Here is a 23820-nt window from a genome sequence, read left to right as displayed (position 1 = left end):
ACATAAATGAAATATGTTATCCTGTGTATATGTGAAAAAAACATCTGTGATCTGTGGCAGTAGGTCCAGGTCTCAACTGGAATATAGCTGATCCAATGTCTGCACAGATTTATTAAATGTGTGTTTCACTGTCAGTGAGGAGTAGTGGGGGAGTATGTTTTACTGAAACAGTTAATAAAAATAATTTTGCTGACTTAATAATGTATTTATCCTGCAAGTATCCTCCGTTATCTGCCAGCTCAGGTTGTGTGAGATTAGTGGATTGAGGACACAATCACTGAAAGACCCTGCATGCCCACTTCTTCCATTTTATTATTCCAAAATCATTCCCAACTTTGTCACTCTTTGATTTGCTGGTTGGGAGAGACGTGGGGGCGCATGACAAAGCTAATGGGTGGACCCGAAGGAGAATTTCCAGCCCCGTGATTTGCTAATCGGGGGCTGGTTTCCTTGTCGCTTCCCTGTAATCGTGGCTCCGGTTTGTGGAGCTTGCCCAGCCCTCCTGTCTGTGGACGCACCAAGTGTACCGGCTGCACTCTTTGCGCTTCGGTTAAAGCCCGACTACCTTCACTGTGAAGGCTGGGCACTGGGAAGGAGGATCGGGGGCCTCTGTGTGGCTGAAAGAAGAGGCAGAAACTCCTCACTTATGGCTTTTTTGTAGGACAGTTTCCATCAACATTTGGGATTGTGGACGGGACGTCTTTAAAAATCACCTGAAGTCGCCCAAAAGTTTTATTCACTTGTGGGCGCTCAACCATGGAGATGCAAAGGTGGTCCACAAGGTGGAAAACGAAAAGGTGGCTTATGGATTCCACTGTAACCGCATTCATCACTTTATTCCTGGTTCTACAGGCTGCCAGTGTCACAGCAGGTAAGATTATTAGAGACCAAATGAACTTTATCTGGCCGAAAGGGGACGGAGCGGCAACAGGCTGGGGAGACTCGCTTACTGATGATGGAGCTTGGGGGCGTAACAGATTTACCTGGACACAGCGGCATCATGTTCACTGTCCAGTTCAGATTTTCCCGTTCTTCAATCAAAGTAGTTACATCAGTGCCAGTTCACCTGTGCCGTATCCATCTATATGAGCGAGCGTTATGTGGAAGTCTCCAAACAAAAGCGTAGATACAGTAAAAGTGTACCCTGCTCACTCCTGTAGGGAAGTGGGCTGTTAAACTCGGTTTTAGACAACACATGCTCTCAGCGGAATAGCTTGAGGTGCACATATTTTGTTGGCCAAAACACCATGTTCACTCACATACACCTTACTGCGGGCTACTTTTACGCATGAATGGAAACTATCCGCCGCGAGGATGAAACACCTCGCCTAATTAAATTCATCCCAAACTTCTGGTATGTGCTTCTAGAGCCCTGCATTTTAAGACTGACTGAGGTTGAAAGAAAGCTCTTGTTCGTATCGTGGTCCGCTTGGTGGATGTGGACACGGTTAGCAGGGTGGGTTTCCTCAGTCAGATTACACAGGACATCTATGTCAGACCCTGGATCGGATGACATGTCACTTACAGTTGAATTGTACTGAAACCACGGATGTCACTCACTGACTTGCAAACATATTGCTTGTCGAGATGAGTTTTGTGATATTGTCCATCTTTTTTATGTTGACCTGATTTTTTTGTGTACTCATAAGAAGCCAACTCTTCACAGATGACTACACTGGAAATGTGAAGAGGGGGGTAGACTATCCAGGATAGATGGTCAATTGAAGGTTATGAGACACACACATTTTTGCAGACAAAAGGATGTTCTGTTAGTGAACTGTGCAAGTGTGATAATAAGTGGGTATTAGTGAAGTGCATTTTTACAAAGGCCTCAGTGGATCTCAGACCTGTCAGTGCAGAGTGCAAAGCCCCTCTTGGTCTGCAGGGGGCTAAGTGGTCAGACAGGTTGACCCTATCTCCACACTGCCCTGGTCCACACTGAAGCCCAAAAGCTGACTTGTGCACCCCCCCACCCAGTTCCCTCGCTCTTCCCCTCAACTTTGCACTTAGATGTTTGGTCGGCTGCAGGACAAGGCTGTGTTGTGTGAGCGGTGGGAATGCTTCCCCTCTAAGTACTGAGCAGTTATTTGATGATGGTCCTTGTTGCACTTCCCTATGATTTCAGAGCCTTCAAAGAGCAGGCCTGCATATGGGCTTAGCCTGCAGCCATAATGGCCCCAAGTCACAGGGTTCGGGATTACATGGGCCTATAGACAGCTCTCTAATGATCTATTTTGCATTAAGATACACGCAGAGAGTTGAAATACATCTTGTGTCTCCGTAATGACAATTTTCCAGGATGGAAATTCGACCTTGTTTTTTAATTAACATGGGTGTATGTTTCTGATATGGGTTTTAAAAATACTTCATGAGCACCAAATAATTTGTGAAACTGAAGGAAGAAAAAAGGGTTAACATAGTGTCATTGCCATTTTAATTTACACAAGACAAATCAGTTTGCCTCGCTCTCTATTTATTTACCTACTCACAATTTCTTGCTTTTATAGTCCGTTGTTTCCTGCTGGGATTAGAGCCTGATAGTTCTGAAGGACTGGCTGGACTGGAATCATACTTCCAATTAGAAATTGCACTTTTCCAATCTCATCAGCTCCTGCCTCTCTTTTTAAATGTTAAGTATTCCGCTGCAGGCTCTGTGTTCCACTGTCTCAGTCAGCCGAAGCTGTTTCTGCAGGGTGCCCTCTCCATCTAGCAGTGTACAGACACGTTTTCTCAGCCCCCGGGGCGCAGGCTCAGATGTGCATTCCAGCAGACAAAGCTAGCATTTCCAGAGTCCTCTTCCTAATGTGCACAACCGGGAATGTCAGCTAATCAGCTCCTCGCTGGACCTTTGTCCTGTGTAGCTGTCATGTATTATGTAGTCATAGGCAAGCTTTTCGTCCTCCACTTAACGCAACACACTTGAAATTGTGCTCAAAATAATTCAAACTCAAATCCTATACATTGCAATGCTTTTTCGATTACACAGCTTTTGGGGATTTACAGAACACTGTGTGATAACATGCTTTGATATTCATATGTAGGTATACAGTAAACGGGTTTGAAGAGAGGAAAAGCAAGGGGAGAAGCGTAGAGGGAAAAAATGCTTTGAAAAACTGGGTAGGTCTCGCTGAAGTTTCTCTGGTATGACACCAGCATAAAGCTGTCTTGTTTTAGCCGGCAGCATGGTGGAAGTTGAAGGAAGGAGAGAGGGAGAGTGGGAGAGAGGGGGATATATAGAGAGAGACATTCTGGCTGAAGATATTATTAGAGTCTCAGGGAGCTGCAGGTGAAAAGGTCCTCCTCCATTTACCAGCCAATTTCACCTTTTCTGTGAAGTTGTAAGGGCTGAAAATGACACGGAGGAAGGGGGATTAATGATATCAGTATGCTCAAGTCTTACATGTTCTGTTATGTCATGAGCTGAGAGAGAATTTTTGGCCTCTGTACTGAGAATGGTGTTATGTTATCTCTTGGAACACACTTTTGACATCCAAGTACACCTGTTAACATGATGGAGATGATATCAAATTAGGCAATCTATGACTTAGGGTAATGTGTCATGCTGCTCCTCCCTTCCTTGTTTGCTTCTATCATTTGCATATTCATATTCAGATGGTCCAATAACTGAGCAATACATGCCTTCTTGCTTGACCTCAGGGCTGGCTAGAATTTTTCTTTGCGCCACACTGAAGAAGGTCCAGGAGTTCTGCTGGTAACCATATGGCCTGTTTGTTCAGCCCTGGGGGCAAACTCACACCAGCTCATCAGATGCACTCTTTTAAAACCTGTGCACACTCATTTGGCCACCTTAATGGATTGGCCAGTATTGACATTTTCTCAGCACCTCTGTGTGAGGGTCGTAGCCTGGCCAAATTGCCACATCTGGAACATATGAGTCCTGGAGTTTGAACTGAAAGCAGCTCTGCAGGAACTCACAATGAGGTCCTCAGTTCACTGTCCAAAGAAAGTAGCTGGTTCATCCTCACAAGCTACAAAAATGGAAGAGTTGTCCTTAGTACTGGCATTCCTATGGAGTAACAGTTTGCTGACTTTGCTCTAAGCCTAACGTTTTTTTTTTCTGGATGTGTTTACACAGTTTTGCTTATCTTTATTTTCTCTGTCCTCGGTTGAAATGGGAGTTAGCTGGATTGACACCGAGGACGCTCATATATTCTGACTCAATCATGCCACACAAATTTCCCCAATTGTTGGCTTGTTGGTAGAGTTCTGCAGATTTCTTTTTTTATTTAAAATCTTTGCATTTTTGGACTGCGTACAGAGTTTTGTACTACCGACTGATCGAGACCCGCTCCTTTGTCATCATTATGATCTGCATCTGGTACCTTGCAGGTGTTGTATAAGAGAAGGAGGCCAGATGTAGGCCAGGCCCTTGAAAGCGTCTTTAGCATGATAAAGTAAAGACAGATAACTAAAAATAACCATTCAATATGTTATCCTGACTGCCTTCCATAAAAACTCATAGTTACAGCAGGATTCTTGTCTTCTAGGTCTGAATCAAACAGCATTCTAATCAACTCTAACTAATTGATGATCTTGTGCAAACCATTTGTATGACCAATGCTTGAGGCACCTTCATATTCATTTCATATTGAAACAGCAACTTGTCCCCAAACCACCAGCTATATTCTGAACTGAATGAAACAAACAAAGGCTCAAAGGCTCTTCATTTGCTTTTTCCCTGCCACAGCTGGAATTCTGACCAGAGAGCATTAAGGGCAACATCACACGTTTTTTGAGATCCCGTTTTATCAAGAAGTTAAACAAAACTTTCAGAGTGATATGACCTCTAAATGCCAACCAAAACAGTGGCTATAGAGCTGCCAGAAAAAGGCTTGCTGATGCCTTTAAACACCTTGGCCAGTTTATTTACCCCACAAAACAGATTAGTATTATTACCTTTAACAGTTGACCATTGTATTGCCCATTTTAGTCAGATGCTGCTCTGTGGCGTGAAGTAATACATCTTATTACCACTTACTATACACTAACAAAATACTATTTCAGCAAAATGTGGTATATATTAATAGAAAAACACACTTAAGGCTGTACACTAGCACTAGTAGAGATTATATTCTTCGAAAGGGAGGTATCTAGGTAACGTTTATGTTCTCATTTTGCAGACGCAACAGAGGGTCAATATACTGCAGCACTTTAGTCTTAGGCAACACAAGCACCTTTTATATAAAGTACATCAGAAATAACCCTCTTCTGACCCTTATCAAGGTAAACCCATCCAGGTGTGTTATAGAAGTCGATCCGTGTTGGCACATTGTTCATTATGCTCTTTGGTTGGTCTTGACAGAGACATTTCCACAAGAAAGCAGCATTTTCCGGCTAAACTTTATGTAGATGTGTTGTTGAATGTTTATAAATGAGTAATTATTATTGAATAATAGTTCAAGTTAATCACAGATAGGGTGTTAGTGTTGATGATACAAATGTGCCATAGTGTCATTTTGATGACACAGGGAAATAACTATTGGTACTGGCATGACTGGTCATTATGAGGGTGAAGTTGGGTGCTTTGGTATAGTATGCATTTAATGTTCACCTTTGTCATCCATGTGTGGGTCATGGTGTGGATACCAAGCACACCTGTAACCAAATGTTTTCTACAAATGCCAGTGCTGCAGCCTAACCAATGTTTTGTCTGCTCCCCTGATCAGCAGAACCAGTGGATGTGCTAAAGGTATTAGAATTTCAAAATTACCCTGAAGGAGTGACGAAAATATCAGGATTTTGCACAAACCGAAGAGCATCAAAGCCGGACTCAGCTTACAGAGTTGCCAAGCAGGTCCAGATCAGTGCCCCCACCACGCAGTTATTCCCTGGTAAGATGAACTTCTCAACCTTTAACCACTTTCAACCATCATGTGTAAACTGGTGTTTTAATTGTCTACTTCAAAGGTGTCCTTTGACAGTGGATTCTCCACTTGATTGTTGTTTTTTAGGAGTCATATGCATGTACATTATTTCTGTAGATCTAAACTAGACTTTTGATTTAGATGATGTTTAATTACGTTTTATTTTTCGAAGTGCACAACACTGTTATACTACCTGACATCTTCTCAAAGTGTTTTTATTTCATTTATCAATGAAGATAAGTATGCAACACTTTTATAAAGTAGTTGTATGCCACATCATTGTATTGTGTTATACATCAATGACACAGTTTGATAAAACAATTTCTTTTTAACGTACAGGTGGTGTTTTTCCTGAGGACTTCTCCATCCTGACCACAGTGCGCCCCAAGTCCGGCCTCCAGTCCTTTTTACTGTCCATTTACAGCGAGCAGGGGGTCCAGCAGCTTGGTGTTGAAGTGGGACGCTCACCTGTCTTCCTGTATGAGGATCAGACTGGCAAGCCAGCACCGGAGGACTACCCTCTATTCCGAAATCTCAACCTCGCTGACGGAAAGTACGTCAGAAATCAAACATTCACTCTAGTAACATCAGATTCTCACTGGCACACACTTAATTCTGATTCGGAAGGAATGGGTTTGTGTTGTGACATGCAGGGAGGGGAGTAAAGAGGGGAGGGAGCTGAGGCTTTGAGTTAGAAATGCTAGGTGGTGCAAAAGGAACATACCGAGTGTAATCCAACGGGACTTAAAACCTGCCCATGCTATGTAGAGCTGCAGTAATTATTTAATCAAAAGAAAATAACTATTTTTGTCATTTTTTAAGTACAAATATTTACGAAAACATTACCTGGTTCCAGCCTCTTAAATGTTAGGATTTACTGCTTTTCTTGTCCATTTAATTTAAAGATGACAATTTGAAGATGTCACTTTGGAATTTGGGAAATTGTGATGGGTGATGGGACAATTTTTGGACATTTTATAGACTAAATGATTTATCTATTAATCTTGAAAAAAATTATAATGATTAATTCATAATGAAAATAAGTGTTTTTAATGGCATTTTGATCATCTTCGAACTAGTTTAATCACAAAAGCATTCGAACACTCCAAAATGTACAGGTTTCCACTGAGTGCGTCTTCTTGATAAAAGCAAGAAAACAACCAAGATCTTCTCAGTGTTGCACCACAGGTGCTCATGACCGGATTATCCATCACATCAGGGGTCCACGGGCACAGAGACAGGTCAGAGAGTGGGAGACACTGGATTATTGGGGCACAGCAGGGACTGCTATGGGCAACCTGACCCCATCCATGAACTCACTGCCTCTGTTATTTTAGAGAGGGGGAAAGGAAAGAGGAGAAAGGGGGCTGTCCTAAACCTCTTTTTTGCCCCCATGGATTACCTCACCCAACAAGAAACAGCTCTCCTAACCTTTTCGCATAAACCTGATTATCTGCTCCCAGGTCCAGAAATCCCAGAATTCTCACTCAGAGCTTCAGCTTAGCTGACATGAGCCTGTGTGCAGGGGCAACTGGGGTATAAATAAGCAGATAGGCTGCTGGGAAAATGCCCTATTCAAAATAGTATTTTATAGTGTCTTACAATGTTATTAAAGTTTTCTGCACTTGCTGAGCATGCTATGTGAGGAGAGTTTGTTTTTTGAGCTCTTGAAGGAAGTCATAACCGGGTCACAATATTTTTGTGACCCAGATTGGCTTAAAATGAAATCTAGTGTGTACAAAGTTATCATGATAGATGGAGGCTTGATAAATCCCTCAAGAGTCTCATGTCAGCAATAACTCTGCTTTATGTGCAGGTTACAACAAAGCCAGCTTTGTTGGGCTGTTTTGTCCATTTTGTAGTTTTTGTGACCCACTGTCTAAGGAGCAGTGTTCTCTGTAGAGGATTTTTAACTCTTTTACTTGGTCTGGATGCATTCCAGCTCCAGGCCTTGTCTAAATCTTTAGTGACTACAGCTCAGGCTGCGTACAGCCTGCAATCCCTGTGGATGTATTCATTGTTACTAAGAAGCATACGCCAAGCTTGAAAAGAGAAGCACAATGATGATATTGATGAGGTGAAAAAGAGCATAATCCCTTTCTTTAAAGGGAAAGGGAGGTGAATAGAAAGATTTCTAGTGAGCTGTTCCACTGTATACCATCAATTATGCAGCATTTAAGCTCTTTAAACATGCTCTTCAAAAGATTTTGTTTATATTTGCTTTTTTCAAATGCATTGTTACTCTTCGTCTCCTGATCATAATGCAATTCAGTAGTAGACATTGTTTAAACCTATTGAAGTCAACATTTGCTTTTCTGCCAAATATGGTGACTAGTAATCCTTCCTGTTGTGCTGCTAAACCCAGAGATTGTTGCACGTTTATTTTCCTCCTGATCCCCATTGCATGCCCTAGAATGTGTCTATATGATGTAGCTGTGTTCAGAAAGGACTTCATTTTTATAATTTATTAACATATACTAATATGATATTGCATATGCATGTGTGCCTGTAGTAAATGCTTCTTATATTGCCATCTTGAGCTGCATTTGTGCCAGGTTTCATCTTCCACCTCAGAACAATGTTTTGACTGTGTGTCTCCTGCTCTGGCAAGGCAGGCCTTCCTGGATCCTGACACACACTTTCCACAATGTTCACCATGTCTGTCATGCCGAGTAACCCAGAAGGAGGATTAAGTTTGGAGTTTAATGAGTGTAATCCCGTGTTAAACAGGGCCAGAGTGTGGGGCCAGGAATGTGGTCCACTGCTGCCTGGTATGCAATAGCCCTTAAGTGCAGTGGCAAACGGTCCAGAGGCAAAGGAGGTGTCAGACTCACGTGTGACACCGATTAACCCTTTGTATCTATAGGTGTTGTCCATTGAAAAATATCAAACATAAGTTGAAGTTCAAGTTTCTCTGAGCATTTACTTCTGTCATGAACCAAATTGTACAACAAAGTATTCAGTTTCATTCTCTGTGTAATGCGTTGTGACGTATTATAGGTGGATTATAATCTCATTAGAGGTACTCATAGAATAAAATCACACGTTTCACAGAAACATTTGACCTACAAAGTATTCATTATTCTGATTTTTGAATGTCGCTTATGTTACATCATGCTCTAGTTTCAATGATTACATTTGATATGGTACACTCACAATGTGTTCTTATCAGTGATATTTATCCTTTCTGACCTTGGCTTCTTTTATTTTTTTACCTCTCCTTGTTGTGTCCTTGACCAGGTGGCACCGTGTGGCCATCAGTGTGGAGAAGAAGACGGTCACCATCATTGTAGACTGTAAGAAGAAGATCACCAAAAGTCTCCTCAGGAGTGACCACCCTTCCATCGACACCAAAGGCATCACAGTGTTCGGCACTAGGATCCTGGATGAGGAGGTTTTCCAGGTGAAGTATTTTCAGTGGGGAGGACTGTAGGAACCTGTTAATTGTGATTGAGTTGCTTAAGCTGCGTATATGGTGTCATTACTATGTTGCGTATTGACATATTGATTAGAACTGGTGCAGCAACCCTCTGTGACTGATGAGGTGCCCTGAAAATCAGTGCCATTTACTGTGTGTCCACATTCTAAATGTTACAGGAGGTTGCAGTATTTTGAAGTGCTTTGCCTAAGGGGTTTTTAGTATAAGTCCCATTGAGTCGGACGCTTTGATGCTGCCAAGGAATATGGAGATGATAGAAACCAGAGTGAATCTGTACACCTTCAGTTCTTATGATTTTATGATGAGGTCTGCATATATAACATATATAGAACTGAGATATCTGAGGCCTTTTATCCAGGCTGGTGGATAGTAGTGTAGTTTGACGACAGGCAGAAGAGTCCTAGCTGAACTTTTCAAATTAATTTACCGTAACTTAAGTACTGTTCATGAAAAATGAATAAAAATCATAGTACTGGAAACAAGCACACATATTAATGTGATTTGGTTGATGGATTTGGGATTTGTGACGAATCAGCTGAGGTTCATCAGCTGTTCATCTACCCAAACAGTTAGTAACTGTACATGGACAATGATACAATGGCTTCAACTCTTTCTTGCTTGGTTAATGTAATTTGTGATATTTTCTGAGATTTGGACCTTAGCCATGTCAAAGCGGTTGCACTTGGCTGCCCTTTGTACATTATTATTGCTTGTTTGTTTGTTTGTTTGAGTTTTGCTGCAAAGCACACATGAGCTTTTGGTAAACTTCTCAGGCTTCTCAGATCCTTTGTTAAAGCTTCTCTTTACCTTGTAATTAGAGACAATTAGTGCCACCCGAAACTTCACGTGTAATAGGTTTACCAAAAAATAACTGGCCTTGTTGAAATATTCTCCTGGATTGACTTTTAATCTGATGGCTTGCATTTACTTGAAGTGAAATGGTTACCACCAATGAATGGATTTCTGACTTTATTAAATTTGTGGCAAGTGCAATAGTAGTTGTATTTATCTTTACTGTTGATCTCTACTTTACATATTAGTTGGGAAACATTTTATGATCCTGTCATGTAAGTATGTTTTACTTGGCACAAGAGAAGAAAGACTGCTGCTTTCACAATAGATCAGTTGTGTGGTTTGACATGTTTGAGGATGTCTCCAGTCAAATACAATTTTTTTTTTACTATACATCCATTTACTGTGATTCAAGGAGACGTAGCGTCTCTGATAGAAGAGACATGTACTGTATGTTTGATATAGAAAATAGTTTGTTTTTATATAATTCGCTGTTTGTAAAAATGATCATTATTTGGCAAATTTGGCTCTCTGACCAGATTCAAGATTAACTTATTTGTCATTATGCAATGCATAATTGTTGCATGATGAATTATAATGAAAAGCATACACAGACTGATTTATAACTAAATATCAGGTTAGAAAATCAATTCATGGTGGAGGATGAGTTCAGGTGTCTCACAGCCGGAAGAAAGTAGCTGCGCTGTAGTCTGATGGTACGGCAGCAAATACTTCTGTATCTCTTGCCAGACAGCAGCAGGGCAAACAGACCGTGGCTTGGGTGGGTGTTGTCATTTAGTATCCTCTAGGCTCTGTGCAGACATCTCACTTCACTTTTATCACTGATGCTCAGTAGATTCAATAGTTTACTCACCCACTGCAAAGTCTTCCTGTCCTCAGCCATGCATGTAACATGCTAGTTTCGTGTTATATTTGCTCCTCTGTGAAGTTGACAAGAAACTGGTGCAGGACATTGAATAGTACAAGATTATTGTTTTCCTCCTGATATGACGTCTCATCGTTGTTTGTAATGCAGCTTATGATGGTGGTGTTGTCCGTATACTTTACGAGTTCTCTCAATGTCTGCGAGTCATATACTGTATAGCATGAACGGAGGGGGGGGGCTGATCACACAGCCGTTGGACACTAAAGTAGAGGAGGTGTGAAGCCAATCCGAACTGCCTGGGGTCTGTTTGTTTGGAAGTACAATATCCAATTGCTGTGTGGTAGTCTGGAGCGTATAGTTTTCAAAGCAGGTTCATGGCTGAGATTGTATTGAATGGTGAGCTGAAATAAAAAACAGCATTCTGAAAAAGTCAGGCTCTTTTAGAGGGCTGCTGTTTGACACAAGAATAAGTAGAACTGGGTTGTTGACATGAGTACCTATAACAACTTAACAGACATAGAGCCAACAGAAACCACAAACTCAATGCCATGTAAGACACAACTGACCATTTTTCAATAATAACAAATAACTGGAACAAAATCATACAAACCTACATTACCTACTTACATTATAACTTTATGAGATTTAGAGATGGCTATCATCTCCTTAGTCAGGGATTTTCAGCCGATGTAAATAATGATTCACAATGGCTGAATTGTCACAACGCTTGTGGTCCTCGCTGGTGAGAAGTAAAGGTCACTCTAAGGCTGTGTGGGGGCTGTGTGTGCCCGTGAGAGAGGGCTGATTTGTTTATGGGCAGCAAGAATGACTGGGCTTTATTCTGACACAACGTTTGAATGATTGATGCTGCCACTCATGTTTTAAAGCAGGCATATTTTCTTGGCAGGCCTTGTCTTCACCACAGGGATAGCCCCTAATATTGTGTGTGTGTGTGTGTGTGTGTGTGTGTGTGTGTGTGTGTGTGTGCTCAATGAGTCTCTCTATGTCACTCATTAAATTGTACTTCAGATTTTTGTCTTGTATTTTTGCTCTCACTGACCAAGTGCAACACTAAGGTCTTTTGGATTATGACATGCATGTGTGCATTGATGAAGTGTAGGTAAACAGATGGATATTATAATTGTAAATAAATGACTAAATAAAAATAAAAAAAACATCAGGATAAAACAATAAATCAGTTTGTTTGACAGTTTTTTTTAGGGGCAAAGTTTTAATGGTAGATTTGATTTTAGTTTTGATTAGATTTATGAGAGGGCACTGAAGCCAACATTTGTATGAGACAGTGTGTCCACTCAGAGGTCTGCCAGTGGAGGGGCTGAAAATAGGAGCCATAAGTCAGTTAACAGGGTCTTCTCTGTGTGGTTTTTGGAACAGGTCTCCTGTCTGTTCTCTGTCCCTGCTCTCCTCAGAGATCCACAGGGCCTAATGCATGCTGGGAAATACAGGGAAAGGAAATACCATGGCCTTCAGCATTCAAGCCTCTGGTTATACAGAGAAAATAAATTAATAGGTGAAATTAGTTTTGTTGAAAGGTATGTTAGATTTTTTTGTTTAATTGGTCACTATAGTTGATGTGATTACACTATAACTTACGTATAAGAATTACGCAGGAATGTAAGAAATATGTGGACAGTTCATTTGACTTGGCAGTATTTATATACAGTTTTATCTAAAGGTTAGTGTGTATTCCTTTTTTTAGCCACTGTGGTAGGTCAGTAGATTTAATAATGAATTCAATAATACTAAATCATTTGCTTTCTTATTGAAACTCAGATTTGTTTTCACAAGTTGACCTGCATTTTTCATAAGCGTCTATTCATACCATACCTGGCCCAGGTTTGAGGCGACCACCGTCGCAAAGGGATCTGGTTTGGATGAATGGGAGTCTTTCATTGCCCCGTTAGGCCTTCCTCATTTCCTCTATCCCTCCCCTCCCTGCATATTCTCCCCTGCTCACCACCTCCCCCTCCCTATCCACCCTCCCCACCTTGAGGCCTCCCTACTGTGCTAAAGCCATGAGACCGTCTATTCATGGCTGGCTGACATTACCTGTCTTAATTGAGCACCCTCATTTACATACCTTCCTATTCCATCTACTTATGGGAAGTGAACAGTCATCAGAGCTCAATCTGTCTAATATTAATGACAAGATGGGTCTGAGGTGTTCTGTTTCTTGATGCCACACAAAAGACCCTTTAAGGTCATGTTTTGGACAGTTGACCTAAAACTGTCTGGCTGAGCTCCCTTTGCCTTTTGTTGATGTTTTTGTTTCCTCTTCTCAGGGAAACTGTACTGTATAGACTTTAAGGGAGTGACTAATTGTCCTGTGGGTCTGTCTAATTACAGTTAGCTATTGCTGGACTAAAGGTATGTTGCCCTGGGCAAAGGTATGTCAAAGGACTGATGGTGATGACTACTTGTGTTTTGATTTCTCTTGTGATGCCCTGCACTCACCCTGTAATTATAGCATGCAGTTGGATTTCAGTCTAGAAAAGCTCACCGAGCTGTCTATCACAAATCTATCTGCTTATACCATGCACTGCTGTAACCTTTGACCCCTTCCATCTGTATTTATATCCCCTGGTGCCTTGTGGTCAGGATGAGGTCAAGGTAGATAGTGCTTATAGAGAAGGAAGTTGAGCTCTGTACTGTCAGTTTTCCTTTTTTCATTTCTCTGTTCCTGTTAGCACTGCATCACAGAGCACTTCAAGGCCAATGTTATCGCAACCTAATGTACCTACCTGACGGTAAACAGATTGAAAAATGTATTTAAGTGGTGATGAACACAATGTAAGTAAAAGCATCAGAGTTTTGATTAAATTAAATGCAGTAAGAGTATTCAGTTCACACATTTCAGATTTAGTAATGTGTAAAAGCACTGATAGTTCTGAGCAGACACAACTTAAAAATGTGCAACTTTGGCCATGACGCAGCTACCGCTCTCCATCCGTAGTCACACTCGGTCTTACTCATTGTGCCACCCACAACACAATCTGATTGGCTACATGTCAGGATCAATTGCCTATTAATACTCAATAATCTAACTAATAACTATCAAATAAATGTATTGGAGTAAAAGTATAACCTTTGCCTCCAAAATGTATTGGAGTGACCATTCAAGTAACTGAATATTTAAATGCTAAAATAAAGTACATGGACTTCAAAATTGTGCTTTTGTGCAGTGGTAATTGCACATAGTTACATTCCTCCAACATGTACTAAATTTTACCACAGATTTTCATCATAATCATCATTCATCATCCTCTGATTTTAAGAATTGTCATGCCCTTGGATGTTTTTCAAAAGCTGATGGTGCACTTAAACAGTTAAATTCCACTTATGGTGGAAAAAGCATGTATGACAAAACAGCAGATATAGCAGGTAGAGAGATTTCTCAAATGATTCACAAGTCTCAGCCGTTGATCTTGACCCTGGTCCTCTCCTTTTGCCTCTCTCTTTTCCTTGTTGACCTCTGACACTACAGTCATTAACACACAGCCTCGTTGGCCTGTTTCTGTGCTGCATTGAGCTCCACTGTAGCCAGAAGGGGAATGTTTTGGAGCCCTGGCCTTGCTCCAAGTTGCCAAGGGCTTTTATTTCAGCAGTTTGCAATGGAAGACAGGCCCACAGCCTCGGCATAACTCTCCCCAGGTGTTTCCCAGCACAAAACATCTTTTACCATACCAGCTGCTCTCTCTTAATCCCTGACTGTCTGTCTCTGGAGAACTCCTGGTGTTCCCTTCCTGAGTTGACATCAGTTTCTCTTGTGCCTCCTCTCCCATTTGTGAGTTTGGTCTTGTTTGGTAGGTAGCTTGGCTTCAATTTTGACTGTAAACATAGGTTAATGCACCATTAAAGGGAAGGAAACATACCCGTAGGGTTGCCTTTCCTAGAAGAAAATAATTATAACTGTAAATAATACAAGTTATGGCAAGCAAATAGATGATTATCTAATTCATATAGGTGCTCTTCAAGTTCAACACTTTAAAATAAAATGTTTTTGTATCTTTTAAATCTTAGACTTGATTGTTTTCATGCATTAGCTCCCCCAGGCATGATCATTGGTTTTATTGTTTCCATTTATCACTGAATGGGTTGTCATGTAACTCATGCCCTCCAATGAAACAGTCAACTGTTTCCTAGTTGTGCAGCTGATCTGGTCTGGGGGGTTGAACACCATGTCTCCACAGCCTATTTGTGTGCAGACGGGTGGCTCTCAGACATGGACTAATTAGAGCTGACTCTAGTCAGGGTTCAAGCATTCACTGTTGGTCTTAGGGTGACACATGAGGTAATACATGTCAACTTAACTCAGGCCAAGGCTTGATCTCTCTTTCTCTGTTGAGCCTTCCCAAACACACATACACACACACACACACACACACACACACACACACACACACACACACACACACACACATACACATACACACACCTTAACTGAGGCCTTTTCAGACTTGGCACCTAGGTTTACCTACCCATGCCCACTTGGCAGGTCAGATTTGTCTTTTCTTGTTCAGTATAATAAATGTTTTCAAGTGGTGCATATCATCATTCTTCCTACACTGAAAATCTAAAAACACCTGTTGGCTCATAATTTCATAGCCTGAAATGCTGTTTTGTTTTAGGCACCAAAACTTAAATCAGAAACAGACAACTTTTTAAATTCCCTAGTCCTGCAGTTTCCGTGTGGTATTACTGTTGGCCCCTTTCAATATATTGATTAAAAAGCTCATTGGTGAGCTTTTGAGTTTGTGAGCAGTTTTCAGTCTTTATGCTAAGTTGAGCTAACCAGCTTCTTGCTGTTGACTCATACTTACCATAGAGATATTAGAGGGTTATTGGTCTGGTAGTGTACACGCCAACAGAAAATGTATCTCAGCTGATGTTTCAGACAGGAGTGAGTGAAGTGGAATGATGCCATGATTAAGGATAACTAGCCATTTTGATGAACAAGTTCAATTTGCTGCAGATCTCTTACTATTTAGTCTAGTACAATGTTGTCTAGTCTGTCCATGGACTGCTGAGAAATGAAGGCAACCAGTCAAAAATGCTGTGATGCTGACTTTGATTGTTTCTGGCTTTGTGAATCACTTTTTGTGATTATCATTCACAAGCAGATATTTCCCAATACTGGCAGGATGCTTTAACTTAATGTGTGGTCACATTTGTTGTTGATCTGGTTGATGTTTGGAGAAAAATTTATGGTCTTTTTCATTAGAATCTGTAGTGATATATTCACATTAACTAACTTCAGCTGTTTCAATGACTGTGTCTGAATTGCCAGTTGCCAGGCCGTAAAACAGTCTGTGTGCGTTGTTAACTCTTATGGGAGTTTAAGTTAGAGCAAGAAATGCTGGAGAGAGACAGGTGATCGTTGTGTAATCAAATACTGGTGACTCGTTCCTAGCTTGTGTCTGTATTGGAAATAAGACTCAAAAATCAATTATCTTTCTCTAGAATCGCTGACTCCACCTTTAATAATGCTCACATTCATTCGTTGCAAATGCTTATGTTCACCCAATTTAGATGCAAGTTGTCATTTTTGTAAAAATGAAATCAGATGGCTGGCCCACTAAACTAAAAGGCTGGAACTTGGCACAACAGTAAGACAGGATGAAGTATTTGAAAATATGAAGAATGGGCCTAAAACCCTAAAATGTGGTGGGTCTGCAGTGGATCTTACTTCTAACTGACTGACAATAAACGCTTTTACTGCCGGAGATGTATTCCACCAGTGAGAGGAATCCAGTTAGAGCAGCACTCAAACCACCGAGAGACACCCAGGATAAAATCTCTGCACTGCCAAACCAAAGCTGTGCAAGGAGATGTTGATGGATGGTTACACAGAGAAGGTTTTCAAGGAGCGCTGCTTGTTTTTCAATGGGACAAGCCTTAGCACATGGATGTTTATACTGAGGTTCATGTTAAGGATCCATAGATGTAGTTTTAACAGAAAAAAGACACACACACATTCTCCTGACAAGTTTCAGCCTGCTTCATTTCTCTCTTGTTTCACTCCCAATCGCCTATTCTGCCTTTCAATGTATATGTCCCTGCTGACACTTGCATTAGGCTTTTACCTCTGGGCTCATGTATCTGTGTGGTCACCTTCCAAACCTCCTAACCAAAGTAATGCCCCTTCCACCGCCTCAAAGAAGAACCCCCCACAACTGTCTTTACAATGTGTATAGAGGCTCAAAAACCAGCCTACAGGAACTCATTTCAATCAATTACAGACTCCAAAGACAGATCCAGATGCTTTGGCCAATATGTCGCTGTCTTGCAGAGAGTGTATGCTTTGGCTGTAGGTCTGATAACAAGGCGAGACAGTGCTGGAACGGTGTCAGGGGTTGTGGTATACCATCCCAACCACAGAGAGAAATTTTTGGTTTGAGTGACTTTCCCAATCTATGTCTGATAGTTTAAAGGTTTTACTCTTTCCTGTGGACCATTTTGTGTTTTTTTGACACAAGCACTGCTTATTGTTGCTTTTTTTTTTTTTTTCTAAGTTACATTTTCTGAAATAGTTCATTTTAGCACACTCCCTGACCTTTGACACTCATCACCTGTGGCACCATAATTAACCATGTGGTCTTGTGGGCTTAATCTTCAAGTTTGTGTGTTAGAAGGTTGAGACAAAATTATTTAGTGGAGCAGGATATTTTACAGTTGAACTAAAACTTTATAAAATAGTACTGCAGCGGTAGATATAACAGCAAATGTAGACGAGTCATCCTCTGAAAATCTATCCTAATTAGATAAACAGAAATACTGTAAAACAAACAAACACTATGAAAATAAGTGTAAAAATTAAGAAGACTAAGGACGAAATACACATAAAATGAGATATATGTCACTGATGTACTGGAATTTCTTGTTTGTCTGCCAAAATTCATACTTGACATATTGACTAGGATATGAAATATGAGCCATTAGTGTGGGCCAATGTGTTTTATACGAGCACATTTGCGTGATATTCTCATATCCGGTAAAGGCTACTGCTGTTCCTCATAACAACTTAAGACTGAAGTCTTCTAGCACCCATGGTCATGCCAGGTGTTGCTTGTGTCTTGATGATACATGTTTATTTGATTTCCTGAGGTAAACCCTAGCGCTGATAATAATAATTTTCCTGGTGTCTGAACTAAGTTTCCTCCCTGCACCGTGTGAGTGTGGGCTCTGTGTCAAGCTGTTCAATCATACAAGGGGGGATTAACTGACTACCAGACTCTATAAGTGTATGGGACCCGAGAGAACACATCTGCAATTTAAGATTTACATTTATGCTACACCCAGTATGTGTGTGAGCAAGATGAGACACGACCTTCCTGTCTGTGCTGCCCTGTCTTGTCTGTCGCTGGTGATCTGATTTCATCAACCTTTGTAAATATAATTCAACGTTGTGAGTTCTGATGTCAGCTGTGTATTTTTGAATCTGTTAGGGAAGATTACATATGCAGTAGGTGTAATTCTTTCTTAATGAAGATGGTGAACTGACTCCAGTGTCTTTTTCTGTTATCTGCAGGGTGACATCCAGCAACTCCTGATTGTGGCGGATTCAAAAGCAGCATACGACTACTGTGAACATTACAGCCCAGACTGTCACACTCCCCACAGCGATTCCCTACAGGCCCAGGAGCCAGAGGATGAGGTCAGTCAACCAAGGGGATTGGGGGAGAACCAATCAAGGCTCCTGATTAATTTCAATTTTCTAAGATAAGGATGCAAGTGTTTTCTTTTCCATCTCGGTATTGCTTATTGCTTATACCTAAAGTAGAAATGCAAAATACACATTCAGGTTTTATTTGTTCATTATGTCTTTTTTGTTCATTTAGTCTCAATTTCGAGTCATTTTGCAGCCGTATTAATCTTATTTTGTACTTCTTCTAAAAGGGTTAAGTGTTTCAATTAATGAGTATTAAAGCTGGAGCATTTTGATATATGATTTATGACATCTTGAGAATTCCTTCAAGGGATAAATGAAGTGTTTTGATAGTTTCCTGTGTATTGTCTTTAAATGGTAAATATGCACTAAAACAATAACAGCAACAGTTGAATCATCTCATGGTGCTTATTTGGCCACACCCTTATAAGTGATGTCATAGCAGGTGTCCTCCATCAGCTGTCAAAAGTAAACTACCTGCTGCAATGTCCCTGATGGGAGGTGGGGTAAGATGTACACCTTGTTTAAACATGTTTGATCCAGGGTAAGCAGGGTAACAGCTGCTGTCTGACCTGTGATGTTTAATGTATATTTACCATTTAAAGTACCAACATGAAGATTGGTTGGTTAATTTACTGATCATAGTGCAGAAGCTGAGGAGTAAAAATCAGCATTGATCAACATACAGTGTAAAATATTCAAGTTATAATGAAAGATGCTGATTGGACAACAGCTTCTCTCCGATCTTTTTCTCTGACTCTCAGTTGTATATTTAAAAAACCCAAGGATGCAGTATATAAACGCCTATTAACCCCAACTGTTCTAAATCTCTTATCTGTGAGTGAGATTTGAAGACAAGACCAAGCAGCAGCCAAGGATACAGTGCGATATATGTATCTCTTTGTTTGTCCATAGATGTATTAGCCATTTTAAGTACTCACTGACTTAAATCTGCATGAGACTTACGCGAAACAAGTAAATCTTGTGTTAATTCTGCCCATTAATCATTAAGATGATTTTTAGGGGAAACAATCATGGATACTGACCAGTCATAAAATTGAATTGTGGAAGATGAGCCTAAGTCAGTGCCAGCTTAATCTCAGAGATTCATCTTTGTTTGATTAATGTGATAATCAGAAATACACATGGTGCCAAATACCATAACTTTCATTTTATAATTTTCAATATGTTAAACACGATGTGATCATCAGGCTTCTCTTCCAAGTTGTAGCAAGGAGTGACAAACTTAATGACTAAATCTCAGGGTTTTCTCTACACTTCATATTGTATAGTTTCATTTTAGCTTCCTTGATAAGGAACTGCTGGAGAACTACATAACTAAAGGAGGGTGCATTTCTTCAAATCATACCCCTCTAATCTAGCTGGGCTTAAAAGGCCTGAAGCGTGTAATTTACATGCTTGCAGTGAGAAAGTTCCATTACGATATCTCTGAAATGCAGCTGGTATTTTTGTCTTTGAGGTTTCCCTGTTGCTTTCCTTTGTTTTATGAGCTTTTAAACAGCCCATCTGCTTACATGTTTGTCAGATGAGATCCACATGCACAGTTTTAGCACTTATTTACTAATTTGTTTACATGTTAAGAGCTTTATTTAACTTGGTAAGACTGTTTATTGATAAGGTTAAGATGTTTTTTTAATTATTGGACTGTAAAGGATATATATTATAAATGAAACAGTTTAATACATTATAGCAATACATTTTGTGTCTTGTAATGTTTCATAAAATGTTTAGATTTATAATGCACATTTCCATTCTTCAACATCTAACCATTTTTCAGTTGCATCAGTTATTACCACAATTCAAATATGTTTTGGCAATAATAATAATTTACATTTGTAAGTGCTTTTAACTTGTAACATGCTCAGGATGATATGTACTACATGTATCATCTTATTGCTAAAGCAGCAGCCTGCATCCTTTATGCTAATGCTAACGCTTAAACCTCTCTTCGTCCCACTCTCTCTCTCTCTCTCTCTCTCTCTCTCTCTCTCTCTCTCTCTCTCTGTCTCTCTTTCTCTCTCTCTCTCTCTCTCTCTCTCTCTCTCTGTCTCTCTCTGTCTCTCTCTCGGTCTCTCACTCTGTCTCTTGACCTCTCTAGTACACTACTGATGATTTAGATTATTCTCAGTTCTATGATTACTCTGAGGGAGCCACAGACATCATTCCAACCGATGAGTATTCTGAACCACAGGTAAATTAAAAAAGGAAAGGAAAAACAGATATTTCTCCTATAATGTCTCTTATTGTCAGTGACCTATCCCATCCCTCAGTCTGTCCTGTATGTTGTCTCTGTGTCTAAATGGTATGTGTATGTGCACACTCTAGTAACTGGGAGTGTACTTGTCAGCTTCATGATAATATCTTGATTAGAATGTCTCCGCCTTAAGTGTTGATTTGCCCTGCTAAATTGAAAGATTGAGGCATAATCTAGTTGTCCTGACCTGGTTATGCCTACTCTGATTATGACCTTACAGTCAGGCATCAGAGGTAGAATTATGAGTGTGCATGTACACATACTGTAACAGTCCTCCTTGTGTCTGTTTTATGAAGCTGCTGCCTTCTCTGACTGGTAAAATTCCACCTGCTTTGAGTGTTTTTTGCATTCCAGCATGTCTTTAAAACTATTGTATACATTACTTGGTATAATAGTATTATTATTATTATTATTATTACAATAGCTCTAAAGAGTTGCTGAAAGGCAAATCCTGTGTTCTATTTTTGCATCTGTCCCAGAAATATCCTTATATGTGCCCCACAATTCTCCTGTATGTCACATGGAAGGCCCGGTCCTTCATTGTTGTACAGCACCCTTTCTGTCCAACTGTCACTTAATCAATAGCATGGTCAGCTTGCTGATTGCACCTAAGAAAGTTGGTGTACCTTTTCAACATTTTTGAATATACCATATGCAACTCCTCTAACTGGGCTAATCCTGGAAGATGGAGCCCATGGGGTCTGACAGTTGGGTTGGAAAAGACTCTGTACAACAGTCACTGATTGTGCTTTTAAATCATTTCCACTTTTGAATGTTCCATGTTTGTCTTTGTCGCCGCCCCCTCTTCCAGAGAAAGAAACGTAGTGTCTCCATGAAAAAGAAGAAGACCAGAAAGTCCCTCAGTAAAACTAAGGCCAGGCCCTTAAACTTCTTGGCTTCCAAAAAATCACCAGCTAAAAAGTTTGCAGCTAAGAAGAAGCAACAGATGCCTGGCTACCAGGCCACAGCGCCAGCACGACCCCGAGGCAATTTTAGGGTAAACGGTCATGTAAAGAAAAGACCAGATCCCATCAAGATCTTCCTGCCTTAAAAGGAAAATCTCTGATGGCAGACTTAGAGCTCCCTAACCTCTTCTGTGTAGAAGTAGCAGAGACTGTAGCCAGCTTGAAAGGACCCCTAGCAATAACCTCCGGTTTGAGCCTTTGTGTTAACCCTCGCTTTATATTTCTTTCCTTTTTTCAACATGACTCAGCCAAACATTTTAGAAGGAGATTACAATACAGACATTGACTACGGAACTATAGATGTTACTCAAACTCAGTCTCCCTATGCCACGAGCAGACCCAGTGAGGTAAGTTTCACCTTCATTCTCACCTACTTTTAAAAAAACAGTGTTAAGTGTTTTTTGGGAATGTGAGCCAGGAAGATTTTACCCAAGGAAGTACCTGGTATGAAATGACAAAGACACAACCATTCAAGTGAATCAATGTGTCTTTTGATTTAGTAAGATTTTGGTGTGTGGCAGAACGGATGGACAGGGGAAGTTCTTCAATGCATTTGCTGATTGTGACACTGCCAGTTAACCTTGTTGTTTAAAAATGTTTGGCACATGGAAGCAATTGTAACTTAAAAGTATGAGGCACTATAGTATGAGCCATGCTTACTTTACTCTATGTTTATATTATGATTAGAAGAGAGTTTTGTTCTCACTGTGACTTAAAGTAAAATAACATGTGCTTCTTGACCTAGTGCCAGAAATGTTTTCTGATATTGAAAACAGTGCTGTTTGCCTCAGTCACACTGGCTTGCCTGCTTTTATTACCCACACAAAGAAGGGAGAGCTGACAAGACTTGGAGCCTTATCCAAGATTGAAAAAAATATATAGATATGATGACAGAGCCACTCTCAATCCATGTCACAGACAGCAAATAATACTGAAGATTATCGGTTTAACGATATGCCCTGTCCATCACATAATAAGCTTGGTTTTGATCACTAGTTCTGCTAAAAGACTCTTAAGAACTATGATCAGAAAGGCTAAAAACTCCTCACAGCGAGCTATGAATGTGCATTGTGTGCTGCAGTGTTTGACAAAGTGGATGTGATTCTACAGGGAATTTTAAATATATAATTTGGCCACATGGAGTACTGCCAATAATAACTGTGTAATTGCATCCATTATGTTGCTCTCCAAAGCTAAATCCACAATGATCACAGTTTGGAATGAAAGAAATAAACATTTTGCCAAGTGATTGTGGTTGTAGTACTTGTGCCAATTACAGAGTGTACCAGCACATACTCACAGGAGGTCCAAGTCATATTCAGTCAAAACAGATTTGTTGACCAACAAATTTAGATTCAAGCTGATTCTCACTCTCTTTCTATCTGTGTAAATGTATACTCTGTATATATGGACAGGTACTACAATATGATGGTTAATGTAAGCTGCTGTTTGTGTCATTTCAGACATCTATTTCAGCCTTTCTTTACTATCTGTATCAGTATATCATGTCTGGTTGAATGATGAGAAAGAAAAGAAGGCTGAGACAGCATCAACTCTGTCTTGACATGTTAACACACTTTGGATCATACGTTAATGATTTGATTCAGTCAATATGGTAACATTTTATTTATTTGTTTGCATTATAACATATTTACTGAACTGAATTGTGCCGTAGGGATCACTGCATTACTGTATTTCATGATTTAACACAGCAGCATTAAATGTAACAAAATCATGTCGGTAGAATTTAACGCCAGTGTCTATTCTTGTTAATGCTGATACTTAATAATTACAATATAAAAAACATACAAAAAGGCCCCACACTGCATATTTTGGCTTTTAGCCCTATTTTTAGACATGTCGTCAGTGATTATTAAATGGCTGTCCATGT

The 23820-nt window shown here is 40.2% G+C and overlaps 1 protein-coding gene across 8 annotated transcripts in view; it reads left to right on the top strand.

Moving 5' to 3' along the window:
- The first annotated feature begins 489 nt into the window (after positions 1-489).
- The window catches only part of col11a1a (collagen, type XI, alpha 1a), an 80330-nt gene continuing 56999 nt past the window's right edge, over positions 490-23820 (top strand). The window contains exons 1-7 of one of the 8 annotated variants that reach the window (XM_030398456.1): positions 490-871; positions 5691-5852; positions 6225-6438; positions 9126-9288; positions 18552-18677; positions 20809-20901; positions 22178-22276. In XM_030398456.1, the coding sequence (XP_030254316.1) occupies positions 757-871; positions 5691-5852; positions 6225-6438; positions 9126-9288; positions 18552-18677; positions 20809-20901; positions 22178-22276 (972 nt within the window). In that variant the 5' untranslated portion in view covers positions 490-756. Of the gene's footprint in view, positions 872-5687; positions 5853-6224; positions 6439-9125; positions 9289-18551; positions 18678-20808; positions 20902-21775; positions 21962-22177; positions 22277-23820 lie in introns of all 8 variants that reach the window. The other 7 variants (XM_030398459.1, XM_030398454.1, XM_030398458.1 and 4 more) reach the window with 7 other exon arrangements.

The sequence above is a fragment of the Sparus aurata genome, chromosome 19 (assembly GCF_900880675.1).
Source record: "Sparus aurata chromosome 19, fSpaAur1.1, whole genome shotgun sequence".
NCBI lineage: Eukaryota > Metazoa > Chordata > Actinopteri > Spariformes > Sparidae > Sparus > Sparus aurata.
This window is presented reverse-complemented; position numbering and strand designations above follow the sequence as displayed.